Source organism: Zalophus californianus, chromosome 9 (assembly GCF_009762305.2).
Source record: "Zalophus californianus isolate mZalCal1 chromosome 9, mZalCal1.pri.v2, whole genome shotgun sequence".
NCBI lineage: Eukaryota > Metazoa > Chordata > Mammalia > Carnivora > Otariidae > Zalophus > Zalophus californianus.
The window spans coordinates 45,422,202-45,443,298 of record NC_045603.1 but is presented as its reverse complement, the minus strand read 5'-3'; the positions used below and the strand labels follow the sequence as shown (position 1 = coordinate 45,443,298).

At 40.8% G+C, this 21,097-nt stretch overlaps 1 protein-coding gene across 2 annotated transcripts in view; it reads left to right on the top strand.

Annotated features, from left to right (window-relative positions):
- Positions 1–20,727, top strand: part of LGR5 (leucine rich repeat containing G protein-coupled receptor 5) — a 124,615-nt gene extending 103,888 nt beyond the window's left edge. The window contains exons 8-18 of one of the 2 annotated variants that reach the window (XM_027594961.2): positions 648–719; positions 4,301–4,372; positions 4,523–4,591; positions 4,733–4,804; positions 8,168–8,233; positions 9,388–9,459; positions 13,201–13,272; positions 14,013–14,138; positions 15,098–15,243; positions 16,797–16,880; positions 18,051–20,727. In XM_027594961.2, coding sequence (XP_027450762.2) covers positions 648–719; positions 4,301–4,372; positions 4,523–4,591; positions 4,733–4,804; positions 8,168–8,233; positions 9,388–9,459; positions 13,201–13,272; positions 14,013–14,138; positions 15,098–15,243; positions 16,797–16,880; positions 18,051–19,138 — 1,939 coding nt within the window. In that variant the 3' untranslated portion in view covers positions 19,139–20,727. The remainder of the gene's footprint in view (positions 1–647; positions 720–4,300; positions 4,373–4,522; positions 4,592–4,732; positions 4,805–8,167; positions 8,234–9,387; positions 9,460–13,200; positions 13,273–14,012; positions 14,139–15,097; positions 15,244–16,796; positions 16,881–18,050) is intronic. The other variant, XM_027594962.2, reaches the window with a different exon arrangement.
- Positions 20,728–21,097: the final 370 nt, after the last annotated feature.

Sequence of the window (21,097 nt, the reverse complement as noted above, 5' to 3'; positions counted from 1 at the left end):
GGTTCTCCCTCAGGAGCCCCCACGTGTGGTTCAACTGGGAAATCCTCATGGTCTATGGTCAGGCAGCCCAAAGGCGCCTCAGCCAGGCCCGGCCACATGGGACCCAAAGAGCATTGACTCTGCCCCTCTGCCATCCAGACAACATTAGCACCCGGCAGAGGAGAATCGGTTTGTTATTACAGACTCACTGAGTACCTCCCTTCAGCTCAGGAAATCTTGTCCTCATAAGGAGCTTACTTAAATCTCTACTTCACAGCAGCTTAAGTCAATTTTCTCTTCTCCTCACTTCAAACGGGGTCAGGAGAAGTGATCATAATCCTCTCTCCGAAGATGGTTCCCTCTGTATCTGGTTGTCATACAGTGGTGTTCTACTGGATATTAACAGATGGATTTTCTTTTTATAACATTAGATTGTAAGCCTCCTTAAAGCACAACTGTTCTTTTCAGTTTCTTTATTCCTCTTTCAAGAGGACAGCTTGTGATTTCTTTTTCTCCTGGAGAGCACATAAGCTTCAAAATGCATAGAGGAATGTAACCTTGTCCTCTAGCTACCAAAGACGCTGATCATTGCCACAGGAAGGGAGTGCTATTATATAATGTTACCCTACAGGTTATTTTCTTAAAGAAATGTTTCCCTCTCTTTCTAGAGGATTTCACAGCAACAATATCAAGTCAATACCCGAGAAAGCATTTGTAGGCAATCCTTCTCTTATTACAATGTAAGTGGCCGTAGTTCTTTTTGATTTTTCCATCCTGAGATATAATACATATTGCACTTTTAAATATAATAAAATGAATGTCCTATATATTCCCAAGTTTTGTCTTTGTCAATATGATTCTTTACAGAGAAGTATCTATAGAGATGTTTTGCCAGGTTTCAGCTGAATGCTGAAATAACATAAAAGATTCTTTTTTTCTAGAACCTACAGGTGTGCATTACATTATGCTTCATATCTTCAGAGGCCTTGACTCACTTCACAGTAATCTTGTGACATACTTTTGCTTATCTCTATTTTCTAAGGAATAAAACTGATTTTTAGAGAATCACTATCAAGGTCACCTAGTCATTCAGAACTTGAACCCAGGTATATTAAAAATACAAATTTTTTTAAAGATTTATTTATTTCAGTGAGAGACAGAGCGCTCGTGCGGGGGGGGGGGGGGCAAAGGAAGAGGGAGAGAGGAACTCAAGCAGACTCCGTGCTGAGTGCAGAGCCTGATAAAGGGCTCGATCTCAAGGCCCTGAGATCACAACCTGAGCTGAATCTAAGAGTCGGATGCTGCACTGACTGTGCCACCCAGGTGCCCCTATAAATTATTATAACAGGAGTCCTTTACAGCAATAGACTCAGTTGATTGTGGGCATTGGGGGGATACTGTTTTATGCGAGGTTTCTGTATCTATTTGTTATCAAGCCCAAGCATTGAGTCACATTTATACAATTACAAGCTCGGTTGTAATTCTAGAAAGGTGCATATATTCTAAAAAGATGTATATGAGCGTTTATCTACCATAAAAGCACAAAACAGAGTTACAACTACAGCATATAATTAATTAGTTATATGTTTCACATTTAGCACAGACAGAAGGTCGATCACGTGTAGACGCGCGGGAAGATGAAAACAGGTGTTAGGATGGTTCTTCGTTCAAAGACCTGGCAAACTGGGGGCATAGTACTGGCCTGAGATCATGCAGGAGGTGTCTCGAAACAGCAGGAGGGGAGTAAGGACAACTGTTGAACATGACTCTGGGGGCATTTCTTGGCAGTTATTCATCCTGTGCCAATTTGATTAAGAGGCTTTCTGGAACCATGTAGTATCTGTCACAAATGAGCTGGAATCCCAATTAGCCCTGACAAGTGAAAAAAAAAAAAAAACCATTCATCGTTTCTGAAATAGTCTGACAGTATGTTGGCAAACTAAGGGTTTTAAAGTTTATTGCCAATAAACATTAGGCCTCATTAGAGAGTATTTACATATTAAAAGTTGGCAAATTGCATTGCCTTTGCTTCTTTTTCCTTAGAGCCACAAGACTGGGTTTGTTTGGGGTTTTTTTAATCACTCTTTTGATATGCTAATACCACTTGAGAAAGGACTAACAGCCCCCAAAATTTATTAGTGCTTCTATCCAGTATTTTATGGCGTTCACTATTTTCTCCCTGAAACTCTCCTCATCTTGCTTCTGCCTGTTTCTCTCTCGTCAGTCACTGCCACCCCCTGGCAGATCCCCAGTTCCCAGTTTCTGTGAATGCTTCCCCTGTCCCATTGGCTACCCGGTCTCCATTTCTCCCTCTGTGGTCCCCATCTTCTGCGTAACTTCTCAGGCCCACTGCCACCAGCCTCTGCTAGCCACTTCCTCCACATTCTTGCCGATCTAAGGCTCATCCCCCTGCCTCCATCACGGGAGGGTAGAGGCACAGCATCCATCTTGTCACCCTCTTACTGTGGAACATCCGGAGATTCAGGATCGTCTCTTGTCTCATCGCCCGACCAGTTCTCCACAGTCTCCTCAATTACCCGATGCCATAACTCAGATTGACAAAGCTGTATCCATAGAAAAAAACCCTTTATGTCCTTGCTCCTATGAGTCCATCCCCTCACAATGCTTATTGAAATTCTGTCTCCCAGGGCCCGTTTCAAATGACATTACATGAAGTTTTTCTTGATCTCACAAGAAAACTCCTTCCTGAGAACCCTATAACTCCTTATTTGTGAAACTTACGTACACAAGCAGGGGTATTCATTCATATCTGCCCAGTGTACATATGTAAATATATGTATGTGAACACAATGATATACATACAAGCATATGATATAGATAAGGGACAGTGTGATATTATGAGAAAAATTCCATTTTTTAATCATAAGACCTATATTCTGGCTCTAGCTTTTTCTCTTATCAATGATCTAATCCAAGGGAAGAGGGCAGAGGGCAGGAGGACAGAAGGGGACTTAGGTTTGTTGGGTGACAACTCTAACCCAGGTCCACCAGAGGTTACACAAGCATGAGCTCTTTTAATCTGTACACAAACCCTACAACTCAGATTTATTATCCCAGTGTAACAAATGAGAAAAGTAAAGCTGTGGGAGGTACTGAACTTGCCAAAGTATCTGAGCCTTAGTTTCCTCCTCCATAAATGAAATAAATAGTATCTAAGCATCTGTGCTCTGGATCTTATAAAGTTGTTGAGTGGATCAATTGAACTATATACGTGAAAGTGCTTTATCAACCAGAAAGTGTTATGCTTTTACTTATTTGTTCTATCCCAACCGATTCCAAGCTTCTTTAGGGAAGGGACATTTTAGCCATCTTCAAACTCCCAGAATCTAGCATAATGTCAGGCACGTGGTAGATACTTAATGATGGCTTTCCTTAATGACTCAGTCTGTAAATTCCCTCATACGTTGAGCACAGTAGACACCAATAAATATTTGTTGAATTTCATTGAACTAGGTTGTCTTCTCCACTAAGACCTATTTGTAGGGCTTCATTGACCAGACAGTTCAAATACCGTTACTGAAAAATCTGTAAAACAAAATATTTAAGTTCTAATAATGCCTCACCTTTTAAAGCAGTAATTAAGTTTTTAGAAATCTAATGTTGCCAAAAAAGCAGAAGAGCAAATTTCCTCTCAAATACTTTGAAGAGTCCTTCGTGTATGTTACTATAAGATTTGACCCGAGGATCTAACCTTCGTGTGAATCTGTAGAACTTCATCTTTCTTTATTTAATGATACAATTGCCAGCACCTTGAATTACCTTTTTGCCACCTAACGGATATGCCACAGATGTTGGAGGCAGAGGAAGATTTTTAGGTATGCCTACAGTCTGTTCACTTGCTTTTCTCCTTAGTATCTATCACTTATATCTGCCTTGCTGTCAGAAACTTTCATTTTTATATAGTATGGATTTCTTACCAAAAGTCTCCTCATGGGATGCCTGGGTGGCTCAGTCGGTTAGGTGTCTGCCTTCGGCTCAGATCATGATCCTGGAGTCCCTGGGACAAAGTCCCATGTCGGGCTCCCTGCTCAGTGGGGAGCCTGCTTCTCCCTCTGCCTGCCGCTCCCTGCCTGCTTGTGCTCTCTCACTCTCTCTGTCAAATAAAGAAATAAATTCTTAAAAACAAAAAAAGTCTCCTCGTGAGTTAAAACACTTTGTGTTTTACCAAGTAACCAGGAATGTTATACAATATAGTACAATCAAGATTACATACATTTAATATATCTGTCGAAATTTTGAACAGGTATTCTTTTGTCGTTCAACTTTTATACTAAGATATTGGTATTTGGATTTTTTTCAGACATTTCTATGACAACCCCATCCAGCTTGTTGGAAGATCCGCTTTTCAACATTTACCTGAACTAAGAACACTGTAGGTTTTTCTCTTACAGATCACTTTCCCCTTGCAGGGGTACTGTAAAAACCAAGTGAATATTTTAAGTTAAAGTGCTTTGAAAATGGCACTAAAATTACCCCTTTCTGGAATCTTCTTCCAATAGTACTCATGTACCCCTCCTTCTAGGACTCTGAATGGCGCCTCACAAATAACTGAATTTCCTGATTTAACTGGAACTGCAAGCCTGGAAAGTCTGTAAGTACTTGAATAGGCTCTTGACTTTGCCCAGAATGTGCACTGCCCTTGAAGCCTGACCAATCTTAAAGTCAGTGAATAAAAATATGTCACTGTGCGATGCCTGAATAAGAGAATTATGTCTGGTTTGTGTTTCAACAGGACTTTAACTGGAGCCCAGATCTCATCTCTTCCTCAAACCGCCTGTGATCAGTTACCTAATCTGCAAGTGCTGTGCGTATCAGGAAGGCAGTGACGTTGTGTAAACAGGCAACTTCCATTTAGGAGCGAAATGGCAGGCGTTCTTTCAATAATCCTTGAAAAGGGGAGAAAGTTCTTTCCTTGAGGGCACCAGGAGGTCGGTCCTCCCTCGCCCCTATGGGCTGGGGAAGTGGCTCTCTGATGTGACCCCGGTAATGGTGGTGGCTCACCCTTTGTTCCCAAGGTCCCATCGGTCTCCCATTAGAGTTTCAACTGGCACACGTTTCCTGTCAAGAAAAAGGCTATGAACAAGCCTACATAACTTCATTTCCCCCTCTCGAGGCTGTGCAGAGCAGAAAAAAATTACATAATAGATCAAAAACCCAATATGGATGCCAAAATTAAAAATTAAGTTATCAGACCCATACAAACCTTGATAAAGGCGACCAAACATTCTTCCAGTATAGTTGTGGGTGCCGCGTTGTAATGTTTCCAACAAGTGGTTAAACAGCTTGCATATGTGATTTCTGGTGATTTGGAGCTTTTTTTTTCTCTGCCTTTCCCTTACTGAAAAGTAGTTTATAGGAATTTGAAGAGCCTTGTTTTGACCTTCCATTTTCAACCTTCTCCCTCAACTCCCACCCCTATTATCGTCCTCTCATGCATTGTGGAGACTTAATGAATGGACCCTTAGTCTTCCGTCCTGGCTCTGTTCTCACACGGGAGACATCTGTGTCAGTTGAATGCCTGTCATTCCACCACAGGCTTCACCTCATAGCAGAACTACAAGCAGCACTACAAATGTTAAGTAGAAGAATGGGAATGTCTGCCACAATGATTCTGCCTTCCCCCATCCCCGGCCCCCTAACCACTTCAGACTTCCATTGTTCAGTGATATGGGGTTGTACGAACACCATGGGACAGGCTTGGAGTCAGTCATTCATGTATAGAGGGAGGGAATATGGAGTAAGTCTGCTTCTTCACCCCACATCACCCTCTGAGGTGTAGAAACAGACAAGGAAACTGAGAACTAGGGAAGTGAAGTACATTTGTTGAAGTCACACTGGAGGAAAGTAGCAGAGTCCACATTCAAATACAGGCAGTTTGATTGGATAACCAGGAGAAAGTGCGTGTATACCAGGTGGTGGAAATCTTAGGGGACATCTTAGAATTCCGCCTACCACACCCAGGTGTAATTATCTTCATTTCTTGACGAAACTGGCCTGATGACATGCCTAGGATGCTGTAACTAGTACGTAAGAAGCCGGTATTTAAAACTACATCTGTCTCCACTATGTCACATCACAAATGGCAAACCACCCAGGGCTAGAACTGCATAAATGGAGGTTGACTGGCAAATCGGTTAAGAGCAAAGGCTCTGGGTCTGTTTTTCTGGTTCAAATCCAGTCTCCCTATATACCAGCAAGATTTCTTGAGCAAGTTATTTATCCCTTCTGGGGCTCCATCTCCCAATCTATAAAATAGAGAAACAGCCACTTCCTCCAGAGGATCCTCATGAGGATTAAGTGAGTTACTACATGTCAAACGCTTATACCCGCACCTGGAACATTGTAAACTCTCAGGCAGTGTTAGCTCTTACCAACTTCTTTCTCACTTCCCTTAGACCATTATTCTTTCTTCAAGCTCTTCTTTCCTCCATTTGAAACTTGAAAGGTCTGAAAGAACACAAATACATTAACCACAGGAGCTTGTCAGTTTCAAAGCACTTCAACCTATAATTTCGATTTGTTCTTCACAACACCCTGCAAGGTCAGCTGAACGGGTATCTCCTCCTTTAAGGAGAGAACTGAAAAAAGGCCTAATGCTTTGGCCAGTGTATCGATCAAGTTGAAGAATCGGTTGAAGTTGAGAGTAGAACTCAGGGTCCTGACCTCTACTACAATCTACTTTACGTTCTGGAAGCACAGATCTGCGAGCTCCCCTCCTTTGACTGAATCATCCACTGAGTGCCTGTTTCATGAGGAAACGTCACTGTTGAAATTGTCCCCAAGTCTCTTCACCTGCCTGGGAATTACTTGACTGTATGGGGCTTTCCCCACTAAGTAGCTGGTGATCTTAGGCAAATTATTTCACATTGTATGGTGATAATCAGTGTCTTCCTCATAAGGATGACCACAAGGATTAAATGAAATAATTTAGGTAAAGCTGTAAACATGGTGACTATATTTAAGAAGTGCTTGATGAGTGTTAGCCATGAAAATCATTAGGTAGAAAGTAGGCAGAAAGTGACACTGTGTCTTTATGTCGAAGAAAGTTTTCTGTATCCTCTACTTGGTACACAGGAAGGATTTGTCCCCTTGCAGTCTGTGAAAATGAGTGAACCAAATTACTATCAGCTGTGATGATATGTATGTCGATTTTATCACAGTCACTATTTTTTTTTAAATATACACCATTTTGTTGACCGGGTGTATTTAGTAAGTACTTGGTGTGGGGTATGGTTTGGGGTCTTTTCATTTTTTGTTTGGTTTGGTCTTTCAAACCTCTAGTTTGAACTACAAATTTGTGTTTGCAAACAGCTTCATCTGCATTATTTATGTGTAGTAAATGAACTGTCTTTCTATATAAATTCCATTCATTCAATAAATGTAGAATGGAGTGCTCAATTACAAGAACAAAATAATTTAAAAGCCTCTTGGAAAACAGTATGGATTTTTCAGTTGCGTAGTGGTGATCTGGTTTTAAGAATTAGAATCAGGCATGAAAGTGTGTTAGTTGATTAACTGATAACTTTTTAAACATGAGACAAGATTTTTTTTAGGTATCTATGTTACTTTATCTACCAGCTTTCTTTTTTTAAGCTTTCTGCAAATTACCATGGCTTGTTTTAGATTAGTTATATTATACTATAAATATGTCCAGATGTTTTTGTTATTCTGTAATTTGTTGAGTTTTGGCTGAAGACTTTCTTAGATTTTTCCCCCCTTGCAGTGATTGATTTCAAAGTTAGTGCTATGTTTTGAATTGTTGTTGGTTTTTTTTTTTTTAGTTGATTAGAAAAGAACCAACAATGACTCTCTTAGCTGCAGAGATATAGCAGCTCTTAGAGAGGCACAATTATTTAATTTAATTTGTACTCATTTCAGTAAGATAATAGCTAGAACATTGTAGATCATCACTAACAAAATATAAATAAATTCGTTAAGTAAATTATTTAAATCAATTAAAGAAGTACAACAGCTACATTTCAGTAAACGTTTGGATCTATGCTTAATCCAATAATGGCTATGACTACCTGCTCCATGTCAGGGCTGGGGAAACATTCAGAGTCTGCCTTTGGGAGATATATCATCTTGGAGGGGAAAGGAGAGCAAAGCATGTTTCCTTAGGATTAATATGTAACAGATTTTCCCTTTTGTACCTTCTGTTTTCCAGAGATCTATCTTACAACCTGCTAGAAGATTTACCCAGTTTCTCAGTCTGCCAAAAGCTTCAGAAAATGTATGTCTGTAAGAGTCTCTAAGTCACTCAACAAAAAACAAGGGCCAAAACTCACATTTCCAGGGGTCCTTGGTTTGCTTGCCCCCGTGATTCACTAGGGAGACATTTGGTGCTTTCCCTTCTCATACACACAAGGTGTGACTGTGTAGGATGGCTATTAAGTTGGGAAACATAGATAATATTATTTTACCATGCGTTGTACTGTAAGTAAAGCATTTGTTATGCTCTTTCCACCCCAAACTTGGTGTTATAATAGAACTTTGGTGCTATTGGAGCTTTGGGATTTTTCTAAGCTTACATATCCAATGAGCGGTATTATCTGTAAACATGGGAGGGACTTGGGTTCATTGGGTGTTTGTTTCACAACAGCCATCTTTAGAGGAGGTGTCCTATTGGTCATATTCGAGATGCCATTGATGCTACTTAGGCAGGAAACATTTTAACATTCCTTTCTTAAAATTGCCTCCACAAAACATGAGCCTTATTGCTCTAAAGTCATACTTAGGTTTTGATCAAAATTAACCATCTATCTTCTCCCATTTCGTTTTTCTCTGAATGCCTTTGGGCGATTAAGGGAGAAAAAGAAAGGCAAATCTGTCTTTAAAAGGTAATGGTTTGGGGCGCCTGGGTGGCTCAGTCATTAAGCGTCTGCCTTCGGCTCAGGTCATGATCCCAGGGTCCTGGGATCAAGCCCCACGTCGGGCTCCCTGCTCTGCGGGAAGCCTGCTTCTCCCTCTCCCACTCCCCCTGCTTGTGTTCCCTCTCCCGCTGTGTCTGTCTCTGTCAAATAAATAAATAAAATCTTAAAAAAATAAAATAAAAAAATAAAAGGTAATGGTTTGATGCTCTTGAAGACCCTCCAAGAATTCTAGAAGGGCTCAGAAGGCAGAGCCAGGCACCAAGTGATTGAACGAGGCTGGCATTTTTTGCCCACCCGAAAGAACTCATTGCTTTGTAAAAGAGGCAACACCTACGTGTATAAACTGGAATGTTCTTCTTTAAGCAAAACAAAAAATTTTAAATCAGTCACTTGATAGTCACACTTCATGTGTTCCTTTGATTGGGGACAGGTCATCCCTCTGTGCAAGTTCTCTGAAGACTAATCTTTGAAACCAGTGACTTTGAAATCAATCTTTGGAACTCTGTCATTTCAGAGACCTGCGACATAATGAAATCTATGAAATTAAAGTTGACACGTTCCAGCAGCTGCTTGGTCTCCGAGCTCTGTGAGTACTGCCTCCAGCACCTTCCCCAACACACCACTACTTCTCTAATATTTTCTTTCCGCTGTATACGGGTAATTGTTGGACCTTTGTGCCTACTTTTGCTATGAAAAGGCAAATCTCTTGCTCATGATAATTTTTGGGAATGTATTCAAAAGTAGTAAATTGGCAGTCTGCTCTCTGACATGGAACTTGGATAAAGAAGAAGGAGGCCAAGCTGTTGCCTTGCCTACGAAACGCGTTTCTGTCAGCAGCCTGGAATTGGTAGGGATCGTTTCCCTGACACAGAAATGGGATGACCACACAATTCTTCCTGCCTGTTCATTTCTCGTGGGTAAACAGTTCTCAGTATGTGTCTCAAAGTACTTGCGAATCATCTGGGGGCCACTGTAAAGAATGCTGGCTTCAGGTCCTCACCTGCCTCATGAGTTAGAAGCTCTGAGGTACAATAACAATCTGCACTTTAACAAGTACACTAAGGTTTGAGCACAGATGCTCTGGAAAATGCTTGTCAAAATGTAAATATGGTATCTAATTCCATTTTATAAGTGAAAACACCATATTTTAACCATAAATTTAAAAAAAAAACTCGGTAACAGATTGTTTTCTGTGACAGATCTTTTTCATCTTGAAACTGAATTTCAATGTAATTTTGATGAATAATGACAATATGTAATGTTTAAACTCTGGTATATTTTGTTAAAAACCCTTTTTTTCCCCAAAATTTTTCTTTTTTTTTTTTAAGATTTATTTATTTATTTGTGAAAGAGAGGGGAGGGAGGGGCAGAGGGAGAGGGAGAAAGAGTCTCAAGCAGACTCCCCACTGAGCATGGAGCCCGACACAGGGCTCAATGTCACGACCCTGAGATCATGACCTCAGCCAAAATCAAGCATCGGTGCTTAACTGACTGAGCCACGCAGGTGCCCCCCCTAAAGTTTTTCTTAATACTTAAGAGACTATATCCTTGTAAAATAATACCATTCCTCAAAACATTTTAAATTTACCCTTAAGAATCATCTTCTCCTAAAAATTTACCTTGAAAACTATCTTGTTCTGAATTTAAGTATGTTGCCCTTTCCTTACTTTTGGTATCAGCTTGTGAAGTTCTTCTACTCTTTTTAATAAATGTCAAACAAAAATACATTACCTATTTCATTACCTGCCTTTTTCACCCAGTTAGAGTTCTGGCTGTTTCCAAAAGTCAGTTCCATTTTAAAAGGCTGATATAGTTGATAATACTCTATTATGTCGTTGAAATTTGCTAATATAGTAGCACTTAAATGTTCTCACCAAAAATACATATATATTTTTTTCATTTACACACGAAATAAAAGGTTGACCTCTAATGACACCAGAAGAATGGGACGCAGACCCTGAAGGCTACATGTCCAAATCCCCTTGAATTCCTCCTGCCCCTTAGACCCCACTAAACTCTGCCACCTCCAATTCATCCACTCTTCTGCCACAGGCCCACAGAATGGCTCCCCTGGATCTCCACCATCATCCTCCTAACCAGCCTTTCCGCCGTCGGTCTCCACTCATTCTCTGAAGAGAATCTTTCTCAAATAGAAATCTAATTATGGTGCTTCCCTGCTGCAAGAATCTCATCAGTCCCCTAATGTCTTCAAGATAGAGACTAGACTTCCCAGCACCGCCTTTCAAAATCTGACTCCAACCTCCTAGTACAACCTCCTGACTTTCACCCACACGTTCCCAGGCCTCTGACACATGGTGGCTAGCTCCCCTGTTCCCGCTGCCCATCGGATTCCTCCCCATTCTTGACTTGCCCCCTGCCTGTGCCCTTGTAAGAACAAGATCTCCTGCCATGAGCCCACGCCACTCTGATGCCCTTTGCACACTCTGACACAGGACTCAGCACTCAGCACTGCCATGTGTACACTGTGCCCTACCCAAAAATGACAAGAACTTTTTCATCGTCTTACCCCCTCACCAGGGTCTACTGCAGTGGCTCTCTCATTATTTACTTAGGAATTTCAAACATGTTCTGAGCAAAAGATCAGGGACGCTGATGTCAGTCAGCTCAAGTTTGAATCCCAGTTCCTGAGATTATTCTGTGACTTGGAGCAAGTCACTTAGTACTCTGTGCTTCACTCCTCACCAGTAAAATGGGGCTACTGATAATACCTACCTCTCAGAGTTGTGCTGACGGTTATGAGAGCAAGTGAGGGATGGGTGTGCAGAAACCAACAACATGGCCGAGGCTGAGGCTACAGAGACACAGGCACAGAGAAGGGAGGCCGGGGTTGAGAAAGTGTGCAGTTGCCACCAGAGACAAGATTCCAAAGCAGAGAAGGAGCACCAGTGCCCAAGTTCTCTCTCCTGGGCTTCCACCAGGAATCCAACTGCGAACAGTAGGGAGCCATGGGTATGCCACCTGCAAGGTCAGCCCCAGGCACTGAAAATGGCCGGAGAGCAGAAATGGCTCCTAGGGGGGCTGCTGGGAGGATTCCAGCAAACAGGTGTACAAACAGGAGAGGAATTACAGTCCTTTGAACATACAAATTCTCCCATATTTACTCAAAAACCGGTCAAATTGCTATAAAGCCCCATGGCAAGACTTGGCCTACATTCCTGATATTCCGCTCTGTGAAGCTCACCGGGGGCACCCATGTTCTCCCTAAAGCCACGAGAGACTTTGACAGATGGTAGGACCCGCTCCCCTCACTGGACGGAGACTTTAGGAGCAGCTCAGCAGAAGACAGTCTCCTTGATTAATTCCCCAAACCCCATTTGGAGCTTCCCCACCCCTTCCCTGCCATTTCCTCCCCTTGTTCACCAAAATTGTTTTCTGTTCTGGGATCCGTGATGGATCAAAATAAAAAGCCTTCCAGTTTCATCCAGTTTAGGGAGCCTTTCAAATGAGAATATAAATGTTCTGTGAAGACCATTTATCCAAGGTAACTCAAGAGGCCCAGTATCATAAATAAATCACTCATCTGTGCTAGAGAAAAGTTGACTGTGATCACTTTCACTTTCCTCAGATGTCTACACTTTTGTTATACTTGTTAGGCATTTTAAAAAGACAAATTAGAAGTTCATTTTTCCTTTTTTGAAATGTGGAAGTTCTTATTCCTGCTGAATCATCTACATTTCATTGTGCGTGTGTACGTGTTGAGTGAATTTTATTTCTCCATAAATTGTAGGGTTTTTTTGTTATTAAAGGATTTTATTTCCTACATATTAGCCCCTTTTTTATTTATTTTGCAGTTAAGAATTCCAATGTGCATCTCCTTTACTGGGAATTTTTTTAAATACTTCTCGGTGTTTCTCTTGTGGGCTGACATACCTGACAATGTACACAAAGCACTGCTGAGTTTCATTACATATCTAGGACATTTTATCCACTTCGAATTTACTGGCTTGTCAGAGGAAGACCCTCAGAAGGTCCTGTCTCTTATTCCTCCTCCACCCCCACTCATCTCAGAAATGCCCTCATAAAATTTCACAACCATGTTTCAGTAAACTTTTTAGCAAACAGTAAAATCTAAAGTATTCACTTCCATGATTCTTCCTGGATTGATTTAAAACAAGGTTGATTTAAAGTTCCCTCTTTAGTCATTTTATACTACTAATATCTTTACCTGAAGGCTGATTTGATAAGCTCATTATTTTGTCCTGAATGAAGTTAAATTTTGGCAGAAGAATGAATATATAAGGTAAAACTTCACACAATCTTTTTAAAGTATATAATCCTCTCACTTGCCTCTCACTTTTTTTAATAGGAATTTAGCTTGGAACAAAATTGCCATCATTCATCCCAATGCATTTTCCACTTTGCCATCTCTAAGAAAGCTGTGAGTATTTTGTGACTTGTTTATGGCATATTTTAAATAATTGGGGGGGGCCACCTAAATTCATCAAAAATACCGGTTTTGCGGAAGAGGCCGCCGTGCACAGACTGCCCGGCCCTCAGTGCTCTCCACACTCCAGCTGAGTCAGAACAGAGACGAGCCCCCTCACCCCGCCTACCCTCCCCCATCCTGCCCCTCCAAGGCCAGGGGGGCCCTGACGTGTTTAATGGAAGATCTGGGTGACAGCTGGTTCTGGTTATTGAGGTGAAATTTTCCATTTTCGCTGAGCAATCAGGTGGGGTGGAATAAGATGTCATTTCAGTTCCAAAGCCTTTTCATTTCATATTTGCCATCCTAACAGAAAACTTTCCTGTGCCACTTCCCAACCCCCTCTCCGCTTCTTATGTCTTCCTCCTCTCCCCACCCCACCAGCAACTTAATCCACTCAACATCACTTTTCAAATTAGGTATAGCACCTTCCACTGATTTGTGATGTCCCCACCTGGCAAAATGAAGCTCAATGTAGAAACTACAATTTGGATGTGATTGAAACATGTCTGATTTTAAATCGAAAAATTATCAGGAGCTAAACCCAAAATGTTTATTTTTACCATGAAGGGTATGGACCCTGCTTAGAAGTTCTTATGAAGCAGTTTAATAATCTTTAGGTTGAGCTTTTTTTTTAACACCGATGCTTTCTGCTAACACAGACCAAAAGCCAATTGTTGTTTGATGTTTTGCAGGGACCTATCCTCCAACCTCCTGTCGTCTCTTCCTGTAACAGGGTTACATGGTTTAACTCACTTAAAATTAACAGGAAATCATGCCTTACAGAGTTTGATATCATCTGAAAACTTTCCAGAACTCAAGTGAGTTTGTCATTAAAACTAATAAGATACATTTGTGGTCATGCAAAGTAATAGACGTGTTATAGTAGTTTTCGAAATTTATGAGGTCATGGGACTCTTTTGAATTGCATTTCATGCCCTCAAGTCCCCCACCCCTGGGGCGTTGTTAGGACAAACCCTGAAGTGGGAGACTGCGTCTTCCTGATCACATTTCCTTTCTTTCTCAAAGATGACTCCCAGAATCCTAGCGTTCACGGGAAGAGTTTGAAAACCACTGATCCATGGGGTGTAAACTAGGACACGTAATTAAATAACATAACATTATTGTAGTCCTGCTTACGTTTTTAAATTAATCTAGCTTGTTATATGTTCTAATAAAATGTGCTAAATTTGTATTTCTTTGAGGAAGTAATGCTCTTTAAAACCTGTTATGCTTATTACTGTTAAAAAAAAATCCCTTGAAAGACTATATATACCTACATACATGTAGGTATGTGTGTGTGTATATATACATATATATACATATTTTTAAACCACAGTACATCTTACATACTTTTAAAACCATAACCCCAAACGGGAGTTTGGAAAGTAGAAGAACCACTGTACATATACAAATTTACATCATGTTTTCTTTACTTTACATTATGTCATACTATAAGCACTTTTTAATGGTGCTACAATTTCCCTAGCAGTCATTTTTTAACTTCTTTATTATGGAAATTTTCGAGCACCAAAGTAGAGAAAATAATATAATATATGCATCACTCAACCTCAACAGTTATCAACATTTCATAGCAATAATTTTTAATAACTCCATTGTTATAAATAGCACAGTAATGAACATCTTTGTACACAGTTAATATTTTAGTTAATTAAGGCTAAGATCCAAAGACAGAATTATTGAGTGAAAGAAGATGAACACTATATTTAATAACCTGTGTCTTTAAGCATGTGTTTTGTTTGGTTTTGTTCATTTAAAGGGTTATAGAAATGCCTTATGCTTACCAGTGTTGTGCATTTGGAGTGTGTGAGAATGTCTATAAAATATCTAATCAATGGAATAAAGAGGACAACAGCAGCACAGATGACCTTTATAAGAAAGATGCTGGAATGTTTCAAGTTCAAGGTAAGACCTGCTATGTCACCCTGATGAAATTGTATCTAGAAGGGTCTTGAAAGGTCATCAAACAGGTCATCTGAACTCCAGATAAGTCCCTATGTAACCAGCCCCAGCAAGCTGGCATTCAATCCCACTACTTAGAGACTCCCAGAGAAACAGAAATATCCCTTAGGATTCATTCTAAAAGTTCATCTTTTCCGTAAGTGATTTCTTCCTACTTTTATTTATAATTCGATCCCCTTTAGCATAGACTATCCTCAGGGGTAATTCTTAATATTGATGTTAATATTTCCATAAGCTTTTTAAAAAGGACCTCATCCTTACGGCTACCTTTTTTTAAAAAAACATGTTTCTGAGTGGTTTCCTCCAGAAGATAAAATCCATTTTTATTCTTAGGGCCTGAGATGAGCGGACAGTATAGGCATTTAGATACCTCCATATGTCAGCAGAAGGACTCAAGAATCCCACTTCTCATCCAACTAATTCTCAAACCTTCTCCCCTCCCACCCCCCATGGAGGTATCTGTCAGGAAGGCGAAATGAGATAATGTCTGTAAAGCGCTTGGCTTTCCTTGAAGTAAGACCTTACTTAAACAGGCAGCAATGCACCTGAAACCACACCTGTGGTAATGAGGAGGTGCCCGGGCGGCCCTCGCTTTCCTTTCCTGCCAACCTTGCGAGTTTGCACAGTGTCTAAACAGACTGGCTTCTCTCCCTTTGGGCCCTGATGATTTGTTGATTCCCAAGCAAGTGTGATTCCGTCTGTCTGCATGTTCCCGCCTTACCTTCTCTTCATGCACACACATCGGGTTAAGGAGCTGATATTTTAGCCCTTGGCTTTTTTGTTTGAGGCCACAGCATGGATCTGGCTCTTGTTTTTCCCTTAGTTTTTGCTCTTCCTGCTTCAACCACGCTAATTTCTATCATATTTATTCACTCAGTAAAAGAAAAAAATTAAGAGTGCCTCCTATGAGCCAGGAGGAACACAATGGACAAGAAAAAGTTCCTCAAGGAGTTTATGTTTAAGGGCAGTTGTTCTATATGTTAGATCACAAAACTCCTATTTCATAAGTAGGTGCTAAACTAAGCACCAAGCTGTAACTTGATTTGTCCTTTGTTAAGCAGAATTCCCCAGGAAAGATAGAAACTTACTATACCTGATTCTCCTTCTTGTGCTCAGAGAACACAGCCCAGAACCTTTGCACTCTAGCTATCTAAGCATTGGAAAAGTGGAGACAGGCCCACAGCCTTTCTCTAATTTAGGTCAGTGCAATTTGGGGCCATCATGAGCTGCAGGGAACAAGGACAGAAGGAGAGAGCTAAGGTGTTATGGTCCGGAGCCTGGGGTTACCCTCTCTCACCCCCAGTTCATCTGGAATACTACGTCATATAGTAGCTCGAGTAGAACATCCAAAGGCCAAAAGCCGGAGCCCAGGGAAAAGTGGGACGTCTGGCCTTCAGTTCCCTTTGTGACCTTTCATGTCTCGAGGATGTGGTCCTGGGATGTGGTCCCCAGGAAAGAGACAGAACCCATCATTCCAGGGCTTCTCATTCCTGCAGATGAGCGTGATCTTGAAGATTTCCTGCTGGACTTTGAGGAAGACCTGAAAGCCCTTCATTCGGCGCAGTGCTCACCTTCCCCAGGTGAGAAAGCTCTCAGCACTGCCTCAGCACCAGACCCACCACTGACTCTGAGGCCATCAATGACATATTGGTGACACTTCAAAGCAAAATCTGTGCCACCTTTGAGGCTCTTATATCCCTCCGCATGGGGACTTTTAAAATAGAAGTGTCCATTCCCTAGAGTTGGTCCCCATTCATAGATAAGATTTCTGCGAAAGACTTGATTCAGATTAATGAAAACTGAAGAATCAATCATGTAGTTAGAAGCATATGCAATTTTTTTAAGATTTTATTTATTTACTTATTTATTTATTTATTTATTTATTATTTACTTGAGCGGGGTAGGGAGCGTGCATGGGCTGCACGAGGAGGGCGGTGGGGGTCCTTGAGGAACAGATTGGGAGGGAAAGAATCTCAAGCAGACTCCCTGCCGAGCAATGTTGATAACTCGGAGCCCTGATATCATTACCTGAGCCAAAACCAAGAGTCCACTTAACCAACTGGGCTACCCAGCCCCCCCTCATAGGCAATTGTTTAAGTGTTATCAGCAATCTAGCCTGAACTAGTACACAGCAGTCTTGCTTCATGTAATCACTTATTTTTTAAAATTTCATCTTCCCTAAATAGCTATTTGGTTAAAGCAAATAATAATTTATACAGAGAAGTAAAAAAACTGTATATTGATGTCATGTGTTTGTCCCAATCCCAGGAACAGGATAGGCCAGTTGGGGGGGGAAAAAAAAGCTCTCTTGCTTTCAAATGTCAAATGTCATTATAAACCTAAGATGAAATTTTCATGAAATGCACTCTCATACTACCCATACTTTCCCTTCTAATATTATGGAGTATTTCCCTGGGATTCTCTTTCTCTGCTTCCCGAACATTTTTGAAGCATCCTGAAAAAAGTATAATGAAAAGCCCAGGAGATCTGGCTGTATTTGGGGGACCTTAATCAAGTGATTGAAATTCCCCATCTCCATTTCTCTGTGTTTAGCTTCAAAACATGAGCACCTGGTATTCGTGTTTTCACAGTAGTTAAAGAAAGTAGAGCATGCCACAGGGGAACTGTGTGTTACTCTGGCTGTTATTGGCCTCTCTCTTGGTGTCCTAATAAGAGAAACAAAAAGGTAATGTGGCAGAAGTCATAAACCTTAGTTTGATACCCAGTCTCTTTCTTCCTTGGACTTCTAGGGCCCTTCAAACTCTGCGAATACCTGTTTGGTAGCTGGCTGATCAGAATTGGAGTGTGGACCATAGCCGTCTTGGCGCTTACTTGCAATGCCTTGGTGACCTCAACGGTGTTCAGAGCCCCTCTGTACATTTCCTCCATAAAACTGTTAATTGGGTTAATAGCAGCAGTAAACATGCTCATGGGGGTCTCCAGTGCTGTGCTGGCTGGTGTGGATGCGTTCACTTTTGGCAGCTTTGCACAGCATGGGGCGTGGTGGGAGCAGGGGGTCGGGTGTCAGGTTGTCGGCTTTTTGTCCATTTTTGCTTCGGAATCATCTGTTTTCCTGCTTACCCTGGCAGCCCTGGAGCGTGGGTTCTCTGTGAAATGTTCTGCAAAATTTGAAAGGAAAACTCCTTTCTCCAGTCTGAAAGCAATCATTCTGCTCTGCGTGGTGCTGGCCTTGACCATCGCCACAGTTCCGCTGCTGGGGGGCAGTGAGTTCAGCGCCTCCCCGCTCTGCCTGCCCCTGCCCTTTGGCGATCCCAGCACCACAGGCTACATGGTCGCACTCGTCTTGCTCAACTCCCTTTGCTTCCTGGTGATGACCATTGCCTACACCAAGCTCTACTGCAATTTGGAAAAGGGAGACCTGGAGAATATGTGGGACTGTTCTATGGTGAAGCACATCGCTCTGTTGCTCTTCACCAACTGTATCCTTTACTGCCCCGTGGCTTTCTTGTCCTTCTCCTCCTTACTAAACCTCACCTTTATCAGTCCCGAAGTAATTAAGTTTATCCTTCTGGTGATTGTCCCGCTTCCTGCATGCCTCAATCCCCTTCTGTACATCCTCTTCAATCCCCATTTTAAGGAAGATCTGGGGAGCCTGGGAAAGCAAACCCACTTCTGGACGAGATCGAGAAACCCAAGCCTGATGTCTATTAACTCTGATGATGTCGAGAAGCAGTCCTGTGATTCAACCCAAGCCTTGGTAACCTTCACCAGCACCAGCATCGGCTATGACCTGCCTTCCAATTCTGTGTCACCACCAGCTTACCCGGTGACCGAAAGCTGTCACCTTTCATCTGTGGCATTTGTCCCATGTCTCTAATTCACCTGTGGGAGAAAATGTTTGCAAACATTGAAAAACCAAAAATATGAGATTGGGTACATCAGAGCAGTAACTAAAAATAGCCGAGTGGAAACTTTGTTTGTTTTTGATATCTCTCAGCGTGGAAAAAGCTGGAAAACCTGTTGATACTGGAAAGTGAAAAATAAGTCTAAATGCTGCTTGTATAATTCATTCAGATACAAGAGATAGATCAGTCACACTATTTAGGTATGCCCAGATTTTAAAAAGCAGATTTGCAATGTTCAAAAAAGATTCTCCATGATTTCAACTGAATTCTTTTTAAACTCACCAATCTAATTATTTGGGGAGAGGGGCAGAACTACTTGCTTACAAAAGAGGTTTTAAACCTGAAAACCCTTAAAAGATGGTTAGAGGTGTTTGGAAAATAGGGTTTTAAATGGCCTACATTACTAAGTAAAGGCTGTGGCCAGTAGGATTGCATTTTAATGACCATGTGGATGTTTTAGTCCTCCTTTGCCTTTCCTCACAAAGGATCTTTCCAGGTCACCAGTCCCCTCCTGAATGGATAATGTGGGGCCTTCTTAGTTATAGTCATGTCATTTTTAGAGATGCCAGAATTTGTGTATCAGCATGAGATGGTTCCACCTCAGTGAAGTAAAACTGTCTACAAATGTTTTGAAAGGAAAATAAACTTAAATTCTTAAATTGCCATGAAGGCGATCATGTAAAAGTGAGGTTTGCCTTGTCTAATTCCTTGTTAATTCCTTGCTGTCCAGCACTCAGAATAAAAGTCCATTGCTGGCAATGGATATACCTAGAAAAGATGGTGAGCAACCTGGGAGGATTTTGATGTTTTTTGTTTGTTTGTTTTCAGGTGAGTGCACACTTTTTGCAGGTGGTTTTATCATTTGATTCAAACTAATGTGCATCTTAAGGAAATAATCAAATGGAGACTGACATAAATGAAATCCACTGGCATAATAACTTCTCACACGTGTATCTCTAGTAGCTCTAGCAACTGTCTGAAACCACTTTGGACTCAACAGGGACTTGTAACATATCCTGTTTATTTAGCTTGGTTTTAGCTGTGTTGTCTCTGGACCAACCCACCTGATGTCAGGAACATGACTTCTCTGCTTATTCCATATGTAATACATGTGTTAAGTATTTTAAGAAGCAGAATTATTAAATACTAAAGGTCAAAGGATTAATTTGTAACTTCTATTATACTACATTAGCTTCAATACATCCAAACCAAAAGACTGCTAGGTAGATTTATTTTTATATAAGCATGTTTATTTTGATCAGATGTTTTAACTTGGAATTGAAAAAAAAATACATTTATGAGATGTTTTATAAGATGTGTAAATATAGAACTGTATTTATTACTACAATAAAGATTCAGTAACACTAAGGACCATGATGATAATAAACCATGTACAGTGGCATATTCTTCCGTATATATTGTGTTTCTCTGCCCATTTTCTTTAAATTCATTAACTGTATATAATATGTGTAAATGTATAGTACTTGTAAATAGATTCCAAACTTGCTTTTCTATTGGGTACAAAATAAAAGAAATTTGTAATAAAATGTGTGACTATAAAACAAAAGATCTTCAGCTCTTTTATTGAGCCCACAGGCAAATCTATGGTCTCCTAAATGTTTTTTATTTCTGATGTGTAAGTAGTACATTTGCTATTGAAGTATTTGCACCTTAATATTTTAGGTATTTTAGACTTATCTTAAGAAGTAAACCCTTCACAAGAACAAATCAAGATATCTTTACCAACTCCTGGATTGTGTTAAGTAGGGCTAATAAACCATTTTGTCATGGCAAATGACTTGGTAAACTTTATTGTCCCCAGTGAGGGTTTGGATTTCATAGCCAGAACCCATTTCTTTTGCAATGTAAAAAGAAAAAAAAAAAACTCCACAACTAGAAAGAAATATATAAATAACAAATCAATCTTAAAA